The sequence below is a fragment of the Neopelma chrysocephalum genome, unplaced genomic scaffold (assembly GCF_003984885.1).
Source record: "Neopelma chrysocephalum unplaced genomic scaffold, ASM398488v2 Primary Assembly neopelma1_73, whole genome shotgun sequence".
Classification (NCBI taxonomy): domain Eukaryota; kingdom Metazoa; phylum Chordata; class Aves; order Passeriformes; family Pipridae; genus Neopelma; species Neopelma chrysocephalum.
Genome location: NW_020897733.1, coordinates 272,761 through 292,964, shown reverse-complemented (window position 1 = coordinate 292,964; position 20,204 = coordinate 272,761). Strand labels below are relative to the sequence as shown.

General features: G+C 47.2%; 2 protein-coding genes across 6 annotated transcripts in view; one reads left to right on the top strand and one right to left on the bottom strand.

Moving 5' to 3' along the window:
• Positions 1–13,924, top strand: part of CD99L2 (CD99 molecule like 2) — a 32,139-nt gene extending 18,215 nt beyond the window's left edge. Inside the window, exons 3-11 of one of the 2 annotated variants that reach the window (XM_027687062.1) lie at positions 1,314–1,352; positions 2,792–2,887; positions 3,105–3,185; positions 4,151–4,240; positions 5,909–5,971; positions 7,081–7,116; positions 7,221–7,334; positions 9,733–9,798; positions 10,239–13,924. In XM_027687062.1, the coding sequence (XP_027542863.1) occupies positions 1,314–1,352; positions 2,792–2,887; positions 3,105–3,185; positions 4,151–4,240; positions 5,909–5,971; positions 7,081–7,116; positions 7,221–7,334; positions 9,733–9,798; positions 10,239–10,303 (650 nt within the window). In that variant the 3' untranslated portion in view covers positions 10,304–13,924. Of the gene's footprint in view, positions 1–1,313; positions 1,353–2,791; positions 2,888–3,104; positions 3,186–4,150; positions 4,247–5,908; positions 5,972–7,080; positions 7,117–7,220; positions 7,335–9,732; positions 9,799–10,238 lie in introns of both variants that reach the window. The other variant, XM_027687061.1, reaches the window with a different exon arrangement.
• Positions 13,925–15,681: 1,757 nt separating this feature from the next.
• MTMR1 (myotubularin related protein 1) overlaps positions 15,682–20,204 on the bottom strand; it is a 35,332-nt gene continuing 30,809 nt past the window's right edge. For all 4 annotated transcript variants that reach the window (XM_027687063.1, XM_027687064.1, XM_027687066.1 and 1 more), the window contains one exon: positions 15,682–17,802. In XM_027687063.1, the coding sequence (XP_027542864.1) occupies positions 17,638–17,802 (165 nt within the window). In that variant the 3' untranslated portion in view covers positions 15,682–17,637. The remainder of the gene's footprint in view (positions 17,803–20,204) is intronic.

The following is a 20,204-nucleotide window of genomic DNA, read 5'->3' as shown; positions in this document are numbered from 1 at the left end:
ACTCTGGTGGAGCTGCAAACACCAGCACCCAGGACCCCTCGCTGCCCATCCCTCCCCACGTGGCTCAAGGTGACTGTCCCCAGACTTAGTGCCCGGTCAGGCAGCAGCAGGGAGTGCTCCATGAGTGAAGCTGGGATCACACCCACATGTATTTAAGTGAAAGCTATAAGAGGTTTATAGCTTAACCTCTTATGCTATAGTCTAACAACATGCAGGCACTTGTGCTGTGTTACATTGGAGATTATGTGGAATAGTGTCAGGATGCTCTGTGCAGCTCTCCTGTTGCATGCTGGGTTCAGCAGGAGGGGAACAGGAAAGACCATGGGGTTTCAGGCTTGGTCACAGGGCTGACTCAACTAATTTTGCAAGCCCTTTAATACAGCATGTGAGGAGACCTGGTTAGAAATGACTAATGGCCACCTCACGTGGAGGGAAAGCGGTATTCCCCAGGCTGGAGTCCCAGCAGTGGGTGGAGGGAAGAGGCAGTGCTGTCCCTGCAGCCTCCCCAGCTGCTGCATCCCACTCTGGATTCATTGTGTCAGCCCTAGAGTAATAGCAAATCCAGGGTCTGGAGTTGGGTCACTTCAAACCATACTGACACACTGGAAATGAAGCCCAGCAGCACCACTCCGGTCTAACAGAAATTAATGGGAATAGAGCAGCCACAGCTCTTGCTCATAATTTATTCATATACTTGGTAATGCCAGCCACTATTAATAAGTAGTGGTTTCCATATTGTCCCTTCCCTTCCCCCTCAGAGGCTGGCTGTATCTTGTTTTAGCCCAGGAGCAGTCAGGGGGCTGGGATCTGGGTATCAGGGTGTCACCGAAATCCCTCCAGCTGACAGGGAACCTACCGTACATAACACGGCACTGGAAATTATCTGTCATTGAACTGACCCACCTGCCAGGGGAGAACCAAACACTGGCAACTCGCTCCTGGTTTCCACGCTGTTCTGTACAGTGTCTGTCCTTGCCCGTTTGCTGCTGTCTCCAGGAGCCTTAATTCAGAGCAGATTGTTACAGTTCCCTCCTCTTCACCAGCTGGGATGGGATGGTGGCTGCCCCAGGGCAGGGCTCAGCCTGACACAGCAGTGCCCTGTGGAGCTCTGAGCTCTGTCCTTGTCCATGGGCAGTCCTGCTCCCTGTGGCCACGCACTGTGTATGGGGTGCTCGTGGCTCTGGGCCCCGCGTCTACAAATGCAGACGTTGTAAAGTCCTGGTGAAATCTTTGCCGGTTATTCTCAATCTAGAGGTGACATTTTCACTGATGCCCATGATTAACATTTTTCCTCCCCATCTGTTTTGTCACAGCCACTCCCAAGGGCCCCAGAAAGCCTGCAGGTGGAACAGGTGAGACCTTCTTGCGTGCGCATCATCTCAGCCCAGCATGGGGTTTGCTTCCCACTGGGATTTGAACTTCGTAGGCCCCCAGAGGTGCCTGTGAGTGGCTGGGTGGTGCGCTCAGCAGGTGCTTTGGGACCCCTTCACTTGCCCATAGGGAAGCTGGAGCCAGTGCATGCACATGCACTGCTCCTGCGCAGCCAAAGAAATGCAATATTGATATTTCTGTCCATGCTGAAGGCAAGTGGCAGCAGAGCATTTACAGCCAAGGCAGAATTTTGCACACTTTGCAGTATCCTAATGGAAAAGACACAAATCACTGCTCAGCTACACAAGGGCTTTTGTTCCTGGCTGCGTGGCACCTGCTAGCTTTCCTTCCAGAAGGAAGCCCAGAGGATATTTTCTTTCCTTTTTTTTTTCACTCCAAGATATCCCTGACCTCTATGGAAAGTCCCAACCTGGTGACACTTCCCCATCTATGGGAGAGTGTCTGTCTGACTGACTGTGCACATCAGATGTGCTGGCTGGCTGGCTCCCAGCAGTGCCACAGTTGAGGAAGCTCCCTTAAATTCACCCGAGTTTTGCTGCCAGCAGCTCCTCTGGCTCAGTTCTGGCCAAAGAGTGCTACTTAAATATAGCGCGGTCACAGGAGCCCGGCGTTGCTCAACCCCGCCAGAGGAGCCTGAAATAAACTGCAGCAGGGGAGCGCTCGGAAGTGAATCCGCTCACCCCTGCATGAGGATCTTGGCACAAATCTAAGCAAATTCAACTGTCTGACTCCTTGGACACCATGGTCTTTGCTAGGGAAAAGAAAAGCCAAGTGCCAGAAGCACGCGCAGGGCTTCAGCGTTTGGAGTGCAGCCCGAACGAGAGGCTGTTCAATCCAGTAAACTCTCCCTGGGAAATGGACACATGCTGAGGCTTCTTCTCAGACAGTTTCTTCTTCCCCAGGGGTCCTTTTTGGATGAACGATGGCACTGAGGGGCTCCTGCAGTGGGTTTCCGTGCCCTGGCCCCGTTCCCATGCATGCCCTGTTCAGCTGGTCACTCACAGGCGGCTGCACTGGGAGCAGAGTGTGTTCAGCCACTGGCTCAGCCCCACAGCACCTTCCCATCTGCAGCAGCTCTCAGCAGATGCTGCAGGATACTGGCGGGCTCCCCTACATTATTTTGGGGTTGCTGGGGCTGGGGGTGGGCAGCAGCCAGAGCTTGGATGGGGAGTGACGTGGTGGCCAGGCTGGTCTGAAGGCTCTGCTGTAGCTCACAGTTAAGCCGAGGAGTGGCTGGATGCCCTTTCCAGCTCCAGGCTGACGTGGGCTCCAGTAGCCCCTGACAGTGGTGCAGCACCAGGTGCACAGCACCTGCAGAGCTGCTGGGCAGGATGTGTGCCCACAGCCTCACACCATCCCCACAGACAGCAGGGGTTTGACAATCCCTTCTCTCCTGCAGACTTAGATTTGGCTGATTTCTTTGACACGCCTCTGGAGACTACCACCAAACCAGCCAAGCCGACTTCGAAGCCCTACCCCAGGCCAGGGAATCCAGGTAATGCCCTGTGGGCTCGAGCATCCCCAGGGTACCCACGGGCAGGGGTGCCCACTGTGTCAAGGCAGCTAAAGCTGTGGAGAGAGCAGAGCACTGAACCAGCCCAGAGCAGCCCCTGTCTCCCTGCAGGGAGGGGGCTTTCCCTTCCCAGCACTTGCCTGAACCCATGTTTTAGAAGGGAACATAATTTTGGTCTTTTTTTTTCCCCTCTCTTCAGACAACAGCTTTTGGGATGTCATCCGCACCACCACAACCAAGCAGCCAAAAACTACGAGAGCCCCTCCTAAGCGTAATCCAGGTGAGCATCAGCTCCACAGCCCCTGCAGCTTTGCCCTGGCTCTGCTGTTGGCACAGGCAGAGGCTTTGGGATGTGCCATGACAGTGGCACTGCCCTTGTATTCTCAGCCTCTAGTCTGTTTGCTCACATGAGACACCTTGAGGAAAAAACAAATATCAAAAACCACAGAACAGATAGGGCATCTCAGCATTACCCTGCACTTCCCTGGGGCTCTCAGTGGTTCCTGGACCGCTTTTCATCCCTGTGCCTGTTGGAAGGCTGTGAGCTCACTGTCCTTCCCATCATGGCACAGCCAGGCTGGGCTCCACCAGCACACCCACCCCACAGGTTCTGGGCACCCTGTCACCCAGGTGTTTTGCCACCTGCTCAGGCAGAGTTTTGGCAAAAGGCACTTCCAGGCTTAAAAAAACCCCCAGTTTTGGATCAGAACAAACTCAGGTGAGCACTGGTGGGAGGGCTGAGGAGCTCAGTTGGCTCCATGCCGTGGTTTTTGATGCCATTTAGCAGAGGCAATAACCTCTCTCAGAGCCAGGCTGCTCAGGGGACCAACTGGGCATTCACAGAAGAAAATAACTCCAAGAAATCAAGTCACAGGCTGTTCCAGCCAGCACAACAGGGTGATGCAGTCACCTCATTCCCCTCCACTGACTGGGCCCTTGGAGTGCCTGTGTGGCTCTGACCTTTCCTACTGGCTTCATTTATCCAATTGCCTGGCAATCCAGCCATGGCGAGACTGTTTCTGCAGGAAGGATATGACATTTCCCACCACAGGGACATGGAATGGGATGGGTTTAGAAGATCTGCCATGAGGCTGAATAGTGGAACTGGGAGATGCTTGTGTCAGAGACTTCAACTCTTTCAACAGTGCTTTTCCCTGGCAAAGCTGAATCTTTCCTTGATTAATGAATTAATTGCAGAGCTCCTCAGCCTGAAGCCACATTGCTAACCCTGGTCTTGTTTTCTAGAAAAGGATCCTATGGATTTTGACTTGGCTGATGCCTTAGATGATAAGAACGATCCCAAGAAAGATCCTGGGAGGCCGGATCAAAGGCCAGGTGATGGTATGCCGACCTCTCCTCTCCATCCTGCTTGCCACCAGTCCTGCTATTCCCTGGAACCTGCAGGAGATCCTCCCCAGCCCCTCACTGCCAGACACCACCCCCACTAAGTGATGGGATAAAGGGATACAGGCGCTGCCTGGTCTGGGGTCCTGCCTCACCCACTGCCCCTGCCCTGCCTGCCCACACTGGGAATTTTCCACAGGCAGCTCAGCCCTGGGGAGGGAAGGAGCCCCTGCCTCAACAGTCCCTGGCAGAGAGGGGCTCTTCCTAATGACCTGCTGCCTCTCTGTCCACAGGTTTTTTTCCCAGGGTCTCTTTTGACCCATTAAATTGCAGTAGTTGTGTTGAGTTCCCCTGTCCCTGTACCTGACAGCTCTTTAACCGAGGGCGTGTGCTTCTGGGGTTTGCAGTCATTGCCAAGGTGTAAATCTAGAGCAGGCTGAAGCCCCGGCACAACATGTGCTATGGGCTGGGAGGGTTTTTTTTCCATCTCTGAAATACTCCAGTGAATGAATCATTTGTCTATGAGGATTGTTCCCCTGAGCACTTGAGCTGGGAAACAGACTTTGCACGGCTGGTTTATTGATGTCGGGATGGCCGTATACCCTGCTCACACGCGTAATTAACAGTCAGGTATTTTATTACGTTGTATTAACTAGGTGACTTGTCTGCACTTTGGTATTCTGGGCTTGCTGAGGTTTCAGGCTCCTGCAGGAAAGGTTGAGGTGTCGAACCGCTGGAACGTGGCACTGGCTGCAAACCAGCACACGCGCTCCCCCGGCACCGCTGCTCCCTGCACTGCCTGGGACCTTTCCAGGCTCTGGCATAGTCAGGGCTTTCATTCTTTTTACACTCATTACTAAGCCCATAAATCTGTTTTTTGTGGTAAGCTGATGAATAAGGCAGTCTCTTCCAGGCTGTTAAGGCAAAGGAAACCCTTCCCAAGGCTCAGCATCAGAGAAGGAGCCTTCTGCTGGCTCGGTGTTGGGTCTCTTCTGCCATCACGTGCCTTGCTGCACACCAAGGCTCCCTCTGGGACCAGAGCCGAGGTGTTCAACAGCACCACTCATTCAGCTGCAGATTCACAGACCACGTTTCTCTGTTCTTATCCTGCATGAGTTAAACATTTCCACTTTCACCTGTACCGAGACACGCTGCTACTCAGTTCTGCCCCTGGACTGCTCTGTCCCTCAAGGAAGGGTAAGGGTCAGCTCCTGCCTGCAGGACCACAGGCCCAGCTGGTGCTGCTAGGGTCTCACCAGAGGCAGGGCAAGAGCACACTGATCCCTGGCAGCATGGCAGCTGCACACACAAACCACTTCTTCCTGCCTCCTCCGCTGCCAGCTGAGCCCAGGTAACAAAACGTTTCATGAACTCTTAAATACATGTCATTTCAGTTAAAAAATAATACAGTAGCATTTCAACTTTGTTTTAGGGGTATTTCTTTTGAGCTAGACTTAAAGTCAGTTGTTACCTCTTCTATAACCTTAAAATAATCTGGGGTTAAACATTTTGTTCACGTCTGGTAATCGTGAGAGAAGCAGAACTGCTTATTCAGCAGTCCCGGTTCTCAGTGGGGTCTGAGCAGCCCATGACATCAACCTCCAGCACAGCCACTGCTCCCACATGTGCCAAGCCCGTTTATTCCTGTTCCTTTTAAAGGGATTTCGGATGACGACCTGTTCAGCATCGTGGACGGCGGATACAGCCCAGACAAGAAGAAGGGTAAGTGGTGACCTACGTATGGTTGTTTGCTTTAGCAGTTGCAGCTCAGGCTCAGCAATTACCAGACTGGTAATTTGGCAATAATCTACCAGACTCCTGGAAAGACACCTGAACAGAGCAGCACTCACCTCCATGGCAGGGGCAGAAAGGGTCCCAGCCATGGAGCCAAGGGGAAAAGTTTTTGGCCTCCATGGTCACACCTGGTGTTACTGGTTGGAGGTGCTTGGTTTTGATCCTGTGGCGGGTCTGCAGCTCCAGCTGCCACCAGGGCACATGGGGCCTTATGTCCCCTATCACCTCGAGGGCAGGTGCCCACCCCAGTGCTATGAGAGGGCACACGCCTTCGTTTGCCTTCCACCACACAACCACCACTGTCTGGAACAAGGGGGAAAACCAGCAGCAGTCAGATAAGCCCGTGTGCTCGCGAGGATCCACAGTGTTAAATATTAAAAGCAGCCGTATAAAGAGCTGAATGCCACAAGCCCAATCAACATTTAATGAATCCCTGTGCCAAGGACAGGACGCATCAGAGGCATTAATACAACACTGACCTGCTTCCATAAATTCAGGATGTAAGTGACTCTGCAAGGACCGCAGCTTCCAGTGGGAGCAGCTTCTCCTCCCACCCCGTTTCTCCAGGGAAGGTGAAATACACTTCAAGCCAAGTGAGGGTTCCCTGACATGATGGAGCTCAGCCAGTCACCTCCCTGTGATGGCACCAGTGTGCTGTGTAATGCTCTGACAGCCTTTCAGGTGTTCTCCTTACACTGAGAGCAGCGGAGGTGCAAAGGGCAGGGATGAGGGTAACTGTCATGCAGGCAGAGGTGTGTCCTGCAGAGGCTCCCCCAAAGCTCCCCCCAGGCACACACAGAGGGAGAGGAGCAGCTTGAGACCCCTCTTGAGAAGCAACAACAAGCTGCCCTGGGCAGCCTGGCGGAGCCATGGGGCAGGAGAGATGCTGCACCCCACAGGGGTATCTGCTCACCCCTAGCCCAAGGAGGCCCCTGGGGCTGCACTGCCACCCCTCTGCTGTGTGCCCTCACCCTCCCAGCACAGCAGCAGGGGGAGCAGAGGGGTGCAAGGCCACTGATGGGCTTGTGTCTCTGCAGGTGCTGAGGGAAACACCGATGACAGCTACAGCGGAGGTAGGTGCTGCCGTGGATGCGGGGGCAGCAGTGGGATGCTGGGATGGGATGGGTGGTGTGCGTGCCCCCACTGCACAGCACCCCTCTCTCTCTGTGCCCCACAGTGGCAGAGACAGGGACTATCGCCGGCATCGCCAGCGGCCTGGCCATGGCGCTCATCGGGGCCGTCTCCAGCTACATCTCCTACCAGCAGAAGAAGTTCTGCTTCAGCATCCAGCGTAAGTCCCTCCCCGAGCACCCTGGGGGCACAGAGCAAGCACACTCCTGTTTTCCCCCTGAAGCCCAGTGCTATTTTCCAGCCTGGAGATGGGGTTTCAGGCACCCAGTGCCCCCGGGCTGGCAGAACAAAGCCCCAAGCACAGGTCATTGAGCCTCCCCTTCCACCACATCAGGCTTTCCACAAGCAGGTACCCACCAGCAGTGACAGCCCCAGGACCCCCTGCCACCCCGGGGGCTGTGCATGGCCCCTCACACCCCCAACAGACAGTCACAGCCCAAGACCAAACTATCAACAACAAACATAGTAAATATGAAAAAAAACCACCCCAAGATAAACCAAAAAAAACCTCCAAAATCTCAGAGGCAGTAAAAACTCACCAGGAAGCAGGGGGAGTGTCTGCAGCTGTGGCAGCCCGGGAGGGAGTTCAGCCCACCACACCCTCAGCAGGTGTGTTGCAATTGCTGCACTTAAGGGCAAATTAAGCAGCAAAACTTCCTGTTCACAGAAAATACCTTCTGCACGAGGTGCCCTGCAAAGCTGCTCAGTGCAAGCACTGCAGGAGTGTCCTGACAGCCTCAGCCCACAGCACCCACCTGAACATGATGGGCTCCTGCAGCCCCTTATAGGAGAGGGGTTGCAAACAGCTGGGAAAAGTTCCCTTCTAAATTAATCAATTGAAATCTCCTGTGAGTCCCCTTTGCTCTAGGGAAAGGGTGTTTGGGGTTGGAAATTTCTGCTGGAATCGTGCTATTTTCCCAGTTGTGCCTGAAACAAACAGCATTTTGGTAAATTAGATCAGCAGGAAAAGTCAAATGAATGTGATGGAATGAAACACCCCTTATATATTCCCCCCACTTAAATGTTATTTTGGCAAGAATAAATAATAAGAAAAAAAAGGAGTAAAGGCTTTGATGAGGGGGAAGCTGAGAGACACAAAGCCCCAGAAAGGCGGCAGGAAATTAAAGTTAATTATAAAGGAGGATTAATTTAAGCCATCAGACATGGCATGCTGGGCTAATGTCAGGCCTTAGACGCATTGCAATGCATGACAGAAATCTAAGAGCCGTCAGCCGCTGCAAAAGTGGCTTTTTATTGAAAAACATAAATTGCATTTGGTGTTATCCCAGCAAAACACATGTCAGGGCGGAGGCAGTGGTGGTGTGCAGTGACCACTCTCTTGGCACAGGAGGAACAGGCTGGGCTGTTTCTCTTGCCCAGCTGTCCTGTGGGGCTGAGGCTGCGGCTTCACTCCTCAGCTTTGAGTCGCTTCTGAGGAGCATTTGCTGATTCCTCTGAAGGACATTTACAGTGCTCCCTAGAATTCTTCATCCCACCTTTTTATCCTACACCTCACCTGCCGTGTACCAGCTGTGCCCTGGGCTATGGCACTGCTTTGGCTTGGCCCCTGCACCGTTCTGTGCCTCCCTCCTGCATTGGCAGATACCAGTGAACCCCATCCAAACCTGGTGGTGAGGCACAGCCAGTCCCTGCCACACCTCGTGCTGCATTTAAATGTGCAAACAAGTTCAGATGCCTAAAAAACGTGTGCTGCATGGCCTGATTGCCTCAGGCTTCCTGCACAAACAGCACGGTCCCCTCCCCTTCTCTGGTCCCTCCCTAACGGGCGCTACAATTAGCACAGCACTCCCACCTCTGCCTCTCCCCTCACTCATCCTTCAGAGGGAGCCGCAGAGGATGCCTGAGGTCCATGGCACACCCCAGACTGTCTGAATTCACCTGCAGCTCTGAGCTGGACCTCAGTGAGCAGTGCCACCCCTTCCCCTTGCCCACCCTCCTGCAGCCACCCCTGTACCCGGCAGAGCTCAGCCTCGCTCCTTAGCCTGGGCTCCACTTGTTGCAAACGTTGGGAACTTCTTTGCATTTAAATAAGGGACTTATTCGGGATTTGACACCCCACTGGGATCCTGCTTCATCACCACAGCCCTGCTCTGAACTGCTGCTGGAAGCTCCGCATAACTTAGCTTTTAATGAGGCTGTGCCACATCTCTGCGCCGAGGCAGCAGCTCCCGCTGCACAGCAGTCCCGGCCGGGAAACCTTCCTCCTCCTCCCCGCACTCCGAGCTGAGTGCCTTAGCACGGGAATTAGCTGTGCTGCCTCGCGTGATAAAGATGAAGCAAGAGCCTCAGACAAAAGAGCCACTGCTGGGAGCTGTGTCTGCCAGGAGAGTCTGTGGGCACTTTGAAATCCAGCGAGTCTCTCAGCACTGGTTGTGGGTTACTGAGGCTTCTGCTCTGCTGTCACTGCAGAGGAGGTTGCAAAAAGGCATCTTGGCTTTTACAGCACACAGGCCCATCACCAGAGTTTTTAAGGCATCAAAGCAAATAATTTTTACTTCGTACCCTTCCCATCTCACTCTCTTCATTGTACTTCTCAGAGGGACTTAATGCGGAGTATGTGAAAGGAGAAAACATGGAAGCTGTTGTGAGCGAGGAGCCCCAAGGTGAGAGCCTTGCATCCCTTACCCCTGCCTGCATCTGGCCACAAAAGCTGCTTTACCCAGGGACTTCTTTAAAGTCCCTGGTGCTGCACGGAGCTGCTGTGTCCCTTTGATGAGGGCACTGCTTAGGTGGTGCTGCAGTTTTTTGTGAAACACCCACCGCAGCGATTTCCCCCCTTTATTGCACACAAAGGAAAGCCACGGTAAAAGCCCAAGGAGCTCATGCTGCAAACGATGGCAGTTAATATTTAGCTTTCATGTATCCAGCCATCGAGTGTCTTGCACAAGAGAAGCGTGATCCTTCTTTCAGTGACAGACAATCAAGGCTGCTGCAAAGGCTTTTCCAATGTCACATACAATCAGCAAGTGCTGGGCGCCCGTTGCTTGCGCCCTGGTTCCATCATGTGCTATTGTACTCATGGTTTTTTTTTCTTTCTCCCTAGTTAAATATTCAGTCCTGGAAACGCAGTCAGCAGAACCACCAAAACAAGACAGTGCGAAGATATAAAGCGTGACCCAGAGCTAGAACATAATCAGCAGCAATGGAGATCTTAACATGCTTGTAATTTAGCTTTTTATTTAATTTGACTCCAAAGCTATTTAATGTGTAGTTAGGCTTGAACTGGCTTCTTATTGCTCTAGGCTTTAGGGTTAGACTGGTAGCATGTGTTTACTTTTTGTAAAGAGGTTTATGTTTACATCGAAGTAATATTGTAGGATTGGTGTGCAGCTGTGTGGAAACCCACGGAAGGTACTTCAGCCGTGGTCAATGAGGAGCTTACAGGTATGAGGACAGTGAAGTGCCTGTAAATAGCAATCCAAAGCCAAACCATGCAAAGCCCTCTGCAAAGCACCTCCAGCCAACTTCTGCCATCAGCTCTGGGCACGTCACTTCCAACGGCGGGGTTGAAAGCTGCACATTTCCCGAGGGTGGATTGCAGTCCTTAGTGTAGCTACACCTAAAAATGAAGTGCCTATGGTAGGTCCTCATGTGGGGCCTCGGGCTGAGCCCTGCTCCGAAGTCAGGAGTTCAGGATGCTTCACCACCACCACACAGCGCTGGGCTTCTCAACCGAATCAGAGGACCTGCTTTTCATGCCAAGTCACAAATACAGGTAAAAGCAGCGTGTGCAGTGTTCACTTTTAGCACATGCCATTTGAATGCTCTTGCTGTGGTACAGATCAGAATGGAGCAGAAACAATACAGTTTGTCTTTGTGACATGAGATACCTTCAGCTGTCACCACAATGAAAGCTGTGTGTGTTTGGATGCTTTCAAGGACAGGTTCAGATCTCAGTCACACGAGAACAAATGACAGATTTAACTGAAAAGAAAATAAACAAAGGAGGTATCTGTTAAGACCTGTAACGCTCAGTACCAGAACAGAAGCCAGGCTTAAAAAGATGCAGTCCCCCCTTCTCCTTTTATCAGCAGCTATTGAGAGGGCTCCCAGGCACCCAGAGGCAGAAAAAGGATTTAAGATTCACCCTTTGTGTCACTGACTAACCTTTAAAAAAAAGCAGAATCTCCTGAGGACAGGTCCTCCATCACTGTCCTGCTTGTCTGGGAAGCGCTGGGCTGTGCTCAGCAGGACACTGGGCTGCCCCAGGACAGAGTGCACACGCAGCCCTCTGCGGCGCTGCCAAACGGCTGCCGGGCCCGACCTTCACTGGCTTGCAAGAATTTCTGTTTAGATTTCTAATCTCTTCCCAACCCTTTTTTATTGTTGCTAAAATGTGGATACTGCCACTTTCCAATACATTTGTCCAAATCAATGATTACTTAAAAAGCATGCTCTCAAGTGAAGGAAATTTCACTTTATGTAGTGTAAGAGGTACTCATTATTTATATGTAAACTTAAAATGTGAGCATTTTGTATTGGTTTGCAAACCCCATATTTTGTGAATATGTATTAAAAAAACCCACCTTTTCAGTTTGATGTACAAATTCACAGCTTTCAGGTAGACATGGCTTCCAGAAGGCCTTGCCAGGAGGGGAATCAAGCCCGGGAGCATCGCTGCCTAACAGCTCCATTTGGAAGGAAATTGCCTAGTAACTTGGTTAAGTATTTTGCAATAGCTGCACAATTCTTTATGCTCTTTTTAACACTCGCATTTTTAAAGCCTTACACTAGCTCTAGCAGAACAGCTACAGTGGTTTATAAGGTGCCTCATGACTACTCAGAACACTTAGGCTAAAACAATACTGCTCCGAACTACTGCTGCTTTGTTTTATGGATGTGTTTGGAATAGGAAAGAAAAATATTTAATTATTGGCTGCTCAGATAACGGAAGCAGAAGAAACAGAGATGGGATGCACTCTGTGCTTACTCCCAGAGAGGGGTTTTCATGGAGGAAGTGTGGTCTGCAGGATCATCACGTGCAGGCGCTCTGATGCTGACCCTGCTGAGTTTGTGAATCTCCCGTCCCAAGCACCAGGACCTGTTTTTTGTTCTTACCCAAACACATTTGAAAGCTGTAGCATGAAATGTGTTTTCTGGAAGTTATTGTAGATGAAGTGTTACAGTATGGCACCGATGATCCCTAGAAGCCGCTTTCCCAGCTTAGATCCAGTGACCACTGTTCCATTCCTCCCTTTGCCCATGTCCGTGTTCCTGTAGATTCAGGTCAGGGGTTTTCCCCTGCTCTCCCTGTTTGACCAGAGGAGAGTGCAACAGAGTCCAGTGTGGCTCAAAGAACACAGCCCCTACCGCTCCTTTGGGAATCTCTTACATCAGGACAGAGAGGAAAAACAAGTCTAATTCAAAATACTGCAGTTCTGCAGTTTAAAATAGAAAAAAAAAAGGCAGCAAGGGGTTTCACTGAAAAACCCAACCCAGTTTTTGGGACTCAGAAGTTGCTCCTTTGCCCAAGGCTTTTCTCTGACTTTGGTGTAATGTGTGGGTATGTGGAAATCCACAAATGCACAGTAAAAGAGAACACTCACAAAATTTACAGTAACAGGATTCAAGATCTCTTTCTCTAGGATTTCAAATAGGAAAATATTGGCAAATGCTGCAGTAAGGAAATTAAACTTGGTCTCTTCAAAACTGGACAAAAGTCAAAGTCTTAGTGTGAAATGTCAGCAAAGGCTCAAATTATTGCTGTCTGGCTGTCCCCTTCTCCATCTGAACTGCCAGACCAGTCTCTGAGAAACAGGGATTTTATACATCATCCATATTTTAGGCATTATAGCAACTGAGAGACTTCCTCTGTATTTTACTAGTAGTGATCTGAGTTCTGGAACAGCTGACCCAGCACTGACTTCTAATTTCATTTAATTAATATTCTCTTTAAATCTGGATATAGAATTTTAAAAAATCCTGCATTTAAGTTCTGTATATATGGTATGAACTTTATAAAGAAAGGCCACAAACCACTGGAAAACTGGGAATTTTTTTGTGAGTCCAAAACCTATACATACAGATGTCCTGAAAGTTTCTGTACTACCTGTGCTTTTTTAATGACCTCTCTTCAGCTTAACTAAAGCTATTTTTAAATGGCAATAAAATGATTCAGAAAAGGTTTGTCAATGACAGAGAAAAGAGAGAACTGAAAGAATTCAGCTGGCTCTTTTTCTGTTGTTTATTCTCTCAATTACTTGCATTTTCCTTTGGCAGTACTGTAGTACTTTCTTTGTTTTAGATTCCTCAGTTGAGAATACTCTGACATGAATTTCAGATTTTTGGCACCATAAACTCAGTCATTTTCATGCAACCCCACTAACTAACCCTTACAAGTGCTCTATTGTCATCCTTAACTACTCATTTGTTGTGATAAAAGTGGAATTAGTCCATAATACCATTTCAGATTCTGAAAAAATAGGATGAGTCGACAGGCTGAGGCTTTAAAAATTGCTTCTGCAACAGACGAGGTTCAGGAACAAAGGAAGTTCAGAAACAACGGGATTGTGAAATTAGAGAATCCTTTTCTTTTGAGTGAAGTTCTCACTTAAAGGAAGGCAGATTGTTTGCTGCTGCAGAAGCAAGCTGTTCCAAATAGAGGTTGAATGTTACGCTCTAAGAAAAAATGATTCCTTTTGTTAATATGCATGTAAGGGACATGGAGGGAAAATCAGAATTTGACTACCTTTGGAAAACATCAAATAAACCAAGTTGACTAGTAAGACATTTTAGGCTTGATTTTTTTTCTGTTTTTTTTTTTTTCATGGTGCAAGTAAACTACAAGTGGTGGGCTATATCCTTACAGTACATCACCTCTTCTGTGACTACACCAAAGATGTAAAAAAAATCCCCACCAAACTGGACTTTTTGATAAAACAAATACCATTATCAAAACTGTAATTTAAAGGTAAAAAATGAAGTATTTGCAGGCGCGCACACACACATGCTCCCCTTAAGGTCACCCAGCAGCTCCACTGGAGGCAGTGCCCTGTGCCCCTGGCTGCACTCAGCATGGCTGGGTTTGGTCCTTTTTGGCTGGTTTTTGGTCCTCTCTGCTGCCTTGGGTTTCCTGCAAAATCCAGGAAAGTTTTCTTTGGATTTTCACACCCACTAGATGAATCTCCCACGCAGTGCAAACTAAGCTTTTGACCTTTGTATAATGATGCAATGCTCAGTCTCACAGTCAAAAAGGGTGGTTTATATTTCAAACGAGCTACTTCTGACTCGTGCTTCTTTCTTCCCAATTGCACAAGATCTGGCAGGTAAAAGCTCTCTACGATACCCACTTACTTCAGCAGATGTGATCTCTCTGCAAATGGACATTCCTTTTTGTTTTCTACCATAAATGCTTCACTTGGAGAATAATCTGAATTGTCCCTTTCACTATGTCCTCTGCTGTGGGGCTTAATGCACATGAATGAGAGTTGTTGTCTCATTTCCAGCTTATAGAGAACCAGCTGTTCTTGGTGTTACTACAATACAGCATATGAATTAGTACAGCTTTTCTTGGAAAATGAAAGCAATGAAACACTTCTTGTTTAAAGCTTTAACTCCTTGAGAAGGCTGCCTCTGCAGGGAACAGAACCAGGCAGATAGGAGTGTTTACCAGCTTTAAAAGCCTTCTTCCATGTTAATGAAACAACAAAATATTACTTTTATCTACAAAGGAGAAAGAAATGTAAATTCAGCTCTGAAACAACTATAATGGCAAAGTGTCTGATGCTGATGATTCTTCACTTGACTTACTCTACCAGCAAAAAATGTGTCAGCTGGTTACCAAGGGTTCATCCCACTCTGGGACACTGGATGGGGTTGTTCCCCCTCTAACATTGTCAGTGACATCACTGACAACAGGAAAATCCTACAGGCCAAACACAACTGCTTGCTGTCTTTGCACATTCCCTTTATATCCAGCAGAGTCAAAACCAAAAACCAAAGCAACAAATTCCAGCTTTTGAACCAGAATTTGATAGTTCTGTCCAAAGTGCATCAGACAGGGAACAGGGTTCTACTCTCTTCTTAACTAGTTCCATACTGCCTTATTGAACAATAAAAAAGTAATGACAGAATTAGTTGTTAAATCAACAGGAAAAAAATCTGATTATCAGGAAGCAGACTGAGTATGGTGACAGTGACCTCTTCAATTAACTAGCACATATGAGCTGTAGAATACCTTTGAGTATTTCCATGTGAAGTACACACAAACCCATCCATTGTGCTGACGCACAGGACACCAGGACCCTCCCCCAGTGCTCTCATGCAGATCAGAGACTCGCTGAGCTGTGTTGAAACTGGTGGATGCGCAGCCAGTCAGCTGAAATAACTGGTGTTCTTCTGTGCAAAACCAAATTCTGAGTTTAGCTCTAGGAATCCAAGCTTTAAAAATCTCAGAATGCCCAAGCTAATCCAGTCATCACTTTTGCAATAATTACGGAGAAAATGTTGTGATTATTAGCACCAATAAAGAGAAAAACTTCAAAAGATTTTCTTTAGCACTGCATTTTAGAGATAATGTGCTTTACTTTAATATACAGTTAAAATGTCAAGGAAATCCAAAAGTATGGAAGAGTTTAATTCAATACCATCTCAACATATTTTGGCAATGTAAAATTCACTGCTGGCACACTGTTCAGCAGAACCATTTTTACAGGAAAACATCTTTCATGTCTTTATAAAAAGCCTGAGGTTCAAGAGATGCAACATTGCAAGCCTTCTTAAACTCTGTTCTTGTACGTGAATATCTATTATAAAAAGCATTCACTACAGTAAAAAGGACATGTTGAAATACCCTGCACTGCACAGTAAACGTTTAAGACTGGATACAGCACTTCAGCCTTTCCAAGCTGAAGTCAGGAAAGTGCTCAGCAGCTCACCTTGCTCATTAACTACATGCTGTGTGGAGTTACTGCAGAGAATGAGACAGGAAAGCGCCGACGCGCATTAGGAACAAATGTGCAGCAACAAATGAATACTCACAGTCACTGAAACCCACAATCAGCACAGGGAGTCAACTGGCTCTTAAGAATGGGGCTTAGTTCCCACCAGCAGAACTCAGAGCAATACAAGCATGAGTCAAAAAGCAGAGCTGCAATTTTTAAGTGTCCTAAGGAGAAGAAGCACATTTTCGTGAAACACGGCAAGGAAAACAATCCAGGGAAAATTTGCAGCATGCACCATTTCTGGGCCTTCCAGGAAGGCCACTGAATAATAATCTAAAAGGTGGAATGTTACAGTAATGAAATCTCTCTGATATGACTATTTTTGGGAGGAGATGAAAGAAAGTTGGGAATGTATATTTTACATTGAAAACACAGTTAAATTATTCATTTACGGAAGAAATGCTAGTAGGAACTTAAAAAACAAAAAGCCAAGAGGCTTTATTTCAAGAAAACCAATTATTATCATATTACTCAAAAACTCTGTCAAACAAAGTCATTTGCAAGTTAAGGTCCTCAAAAGATTTTGGACAGGCAGGATCCATTTTCTGAACACACAGCTTAAACCCACGGGAGGATGCATATGTTTAACATCACATACACATGGGTATAAATGCACACAGCTTTGCATTTTGTGTGTACACTTTGAAACAAAACACACTTAACAATGTGGAGCTATACAGACTATACAATTTACACAGCTGGGTGTCATTCCAACCCCAAATATTACCATTTGCTAGAAAACAAACTTTTACTTTGTACAAGACCTTGACATGAGTAAGTTTACCCCTCGCCCAGGAGGCTGAAACTGAAAAATAAGCTAAACAGTCAAAAGACTTTATTTCAACTTGTACAAAAGGCATTAAAAAACCTAAAATACATGCTTTACCAAATATATTACATCATACAAGTCAGTGTGGTGTACTCGATAAATCCAGCTTAACTGCATCCACTTTTAATGGCATATTTAGTCAAAATGTAAAACTGACTACACTGGAAAACATTTATTTTAAAATCAATTTCCAAGTGCATTACCCTAAAAAAAATAAATCGCTCTAGCAAAAAAAAATATATATATATTACTGAGTGAAATAAGGAGCTCCCATTCAGAAAAACGTTCTGTGTAAGCATCATGTGGCATTTCATCTGATTCTCTCAACCAGGCATGGTACCCTAGGCAATGTGAGAGGCATTTTTCTGTCTGCTTGGCAGATGGATTCCTTTTTAGGATGGTTAAATTGTTAGTTGCTCAAAACAAAGTTTAATTTCACAATTGGTGATTTAGCTAGAATGTCAAAACACATGTGGGAACTGCCAACAAGAAAATACATCACATCTATTGAAGCTCTTTTTGGCCTCATCGTGATAATATCAGACACAGAATAAGGCATGTAGATCATAGCAATTACAAGTCACTCACAATGCTTTTGTGATGGGAAAAGCATTTCACCCTCCTCTCTGTATTACCTGACATTGATTTTTTCACATGGCTTTTGTTCCACATCACACAGAGGTGTGCACTGGTGTGGCAGAATGGGAGGGAGATGAACCTCTGTCAGAGGAGGAAGAAATGGAACGTGTAGCAGCTTCCCGCTGCAAATCTTCAACCTTCTTCTGAAGCTCTGTCCGGATGGCCAGGAGCTCTTTCAGATTTTGGTGGATTGGAACCTGCCAGGTAAAGAAAGAAAAGGCTTACTTTGACTCTCATAGTGAGTTATCTTCTCCAGCAACGCTGCTGCTGTTGCCTTGAAGTAACACAAGGAATCCAACATCTTTCACTACATCAGTATTTAGGAAAAGTGTTTCTTTAGTCATTTGAAATGAAGCATTTCAGGAAACTGTCCCCTTTTAACAACACAGCAGGAAACCTATTCAAAAGAGTGAAACATATTCCAATAAATGTACCTGTATCCCTTATCAATACTCCTGTCAGCTGAACTTAAAATGCTTTTCCTGGGAACTATTTCCCCTGCCTGAGGGGGCAGGACTTATTATATTAAGAGAGTAGAGTTCACAAAGCTGGCTCCATATGGAGCATCTTGTTACTCTTCTAACCAGGCATCTTTCCAAGAGCCTGACCCCTTCCAGTGAGAAAAGTGCAGCAGCCAAGTGAATGGTGCTTGTGCTGGACCTCCCAGAGTCACACTCCAATAAACCTTTCACAGAAGAAGTGGGTTGTGCAGGTTTCTGCCTCTGCTTCTGACAGTACCCAACAGACACCAGAGAGGCACCACTTGTACCAGAGTTCTCAGCATTTTTCATGTTCACCTGAAACATTCAACTATATCATGGCCAAAGGAAGATTCAAGCCACACCAGGTTTTGCAGCTGGATTTTTTATCTCAGACAAGCAAAGAGAGACCTCCCCCTCTTCCAAATTCCACAGAAAGGCCAAAAAAGTTTGACTGTAAATTGCTTTTAATTTATTTTATCCTGTATAAACTCTAATTGTTTATAACTTTTGGAAAGAGTAAGATGGGAAAAGAATTTAATAGGGCTGATGCAACAATTATGGGGAAATGCAGCACTGGGAAACCTATGGATTGCTGGATGTTGTCACTGGGCTGCTGGAATGCCAGGCTCCAGGGAATTGCATTTACCCACTATTGCTTCCTACTGCATGGAAGTGACAATTTCCAACTTCGGTTCTAACTTAAAACAATAAAATAGTGCCAGCAGTCTTTTTAGGTCAACAATTTTTTGGCCATACACTTTTTTCTTGTTTGTGGCTTAGCCCACGAACAGAAACTTCAGTGTATTCAAAAAGTGCTGCTCCCAGTACCCTGGGAGTCATCAATTCATCCAGCATGTCATCTCCAGCAATTTTAAAAGCATAACTTTTTGAGTCTTCAGCAGAACAATCGCTGCACACCACCAAGTTCCCAGTGACCCTGGAGCCCTGCCTACACTGTGCAATGAATTCCCTCTCTTGCAATTTTATCCTGCATCCACCATACAAACTCTTCGGCAAATGAGGCCACAAATCTACAGAAGAGCCTCCTTCACCAATCAGACACAAAGCACACCCTCCAGAAAGCCAATCTCATTTTTGTGAGGCAGTCTACAGAAAGTGTATACACTTAGAAACATGGCAGAACTGAGTCTGGTGATGAAGTTTGTCCAAGGTGCTCTAACACATACTATGGAAAATTGAGATTTCAGTGAAGATTGAGACTTTCTGGAATTAGCACCCCCTGCATTTATTTTTTTCCCTGAATTAAAGATCCCTTCCTCACAGACTGCCACTTCACAATTCTTTATGAAGACATTTCCCCGAAACACTGAGGTCCCTAGCACAGTGATTTACCATTGGTATCATTAGTCACACAAGCCCTGGGTCACGGCAGATCTGTACACCTGATTTCTGCACAGCTTAATCACAACTCAGCAGACCAGGCCAATTTCTCTCAGACAGCTTTCACACTGTGTTCCACTGCACAGGGCTCAGGCACTCACAAAGAGCAGTTCCATACAACCAGCTTTCGGGGAACCTGCCACAAATCCTTTTCAGGATACACTACACAAAAGCTGCTGCACAATCTGGCACGCTCTGTAAAGTGCTTCAAGGAGGAAGAGCGTGGCTGCACATCTCAATCCTCCTTCTGCATCCCCAGAACCTCATTCAACAGACACACGCTCCAACTTTGACGCAAGTGCTGTTGTCCCCACAGGTCCACCTTGAAGAGCAGAACTGCCTTTAAATAAATTAGCTAAATAATAATAATGACATTTAAAAAGTCTGTGTCTAGTCAAGTCACACACAAAACTGTTCAACATTGAGACTGCAAAATTATGCTCTCAAAAAATTAGGAGGTGTCAGAATGAAGATGACTTCTCCAAACTTAAATCAGCCTTACCATACATCATTGGTTAAATAAACATTAAAATACCCCCTTCCCCCTTGTATTCCTCATTTACTCAGTGCACAGTTTGATGCTACTTAATTAATGAGCAGTTATTCAATATTTAGCTTTCTTTGCAATGTCTGACCCCATCTTTTATTTATTCTTCTGAACTTAAGATGTTTAAGTTTCCTCTTCTGAACTTAAGATGTTTAAGTTTCCTCTTCTG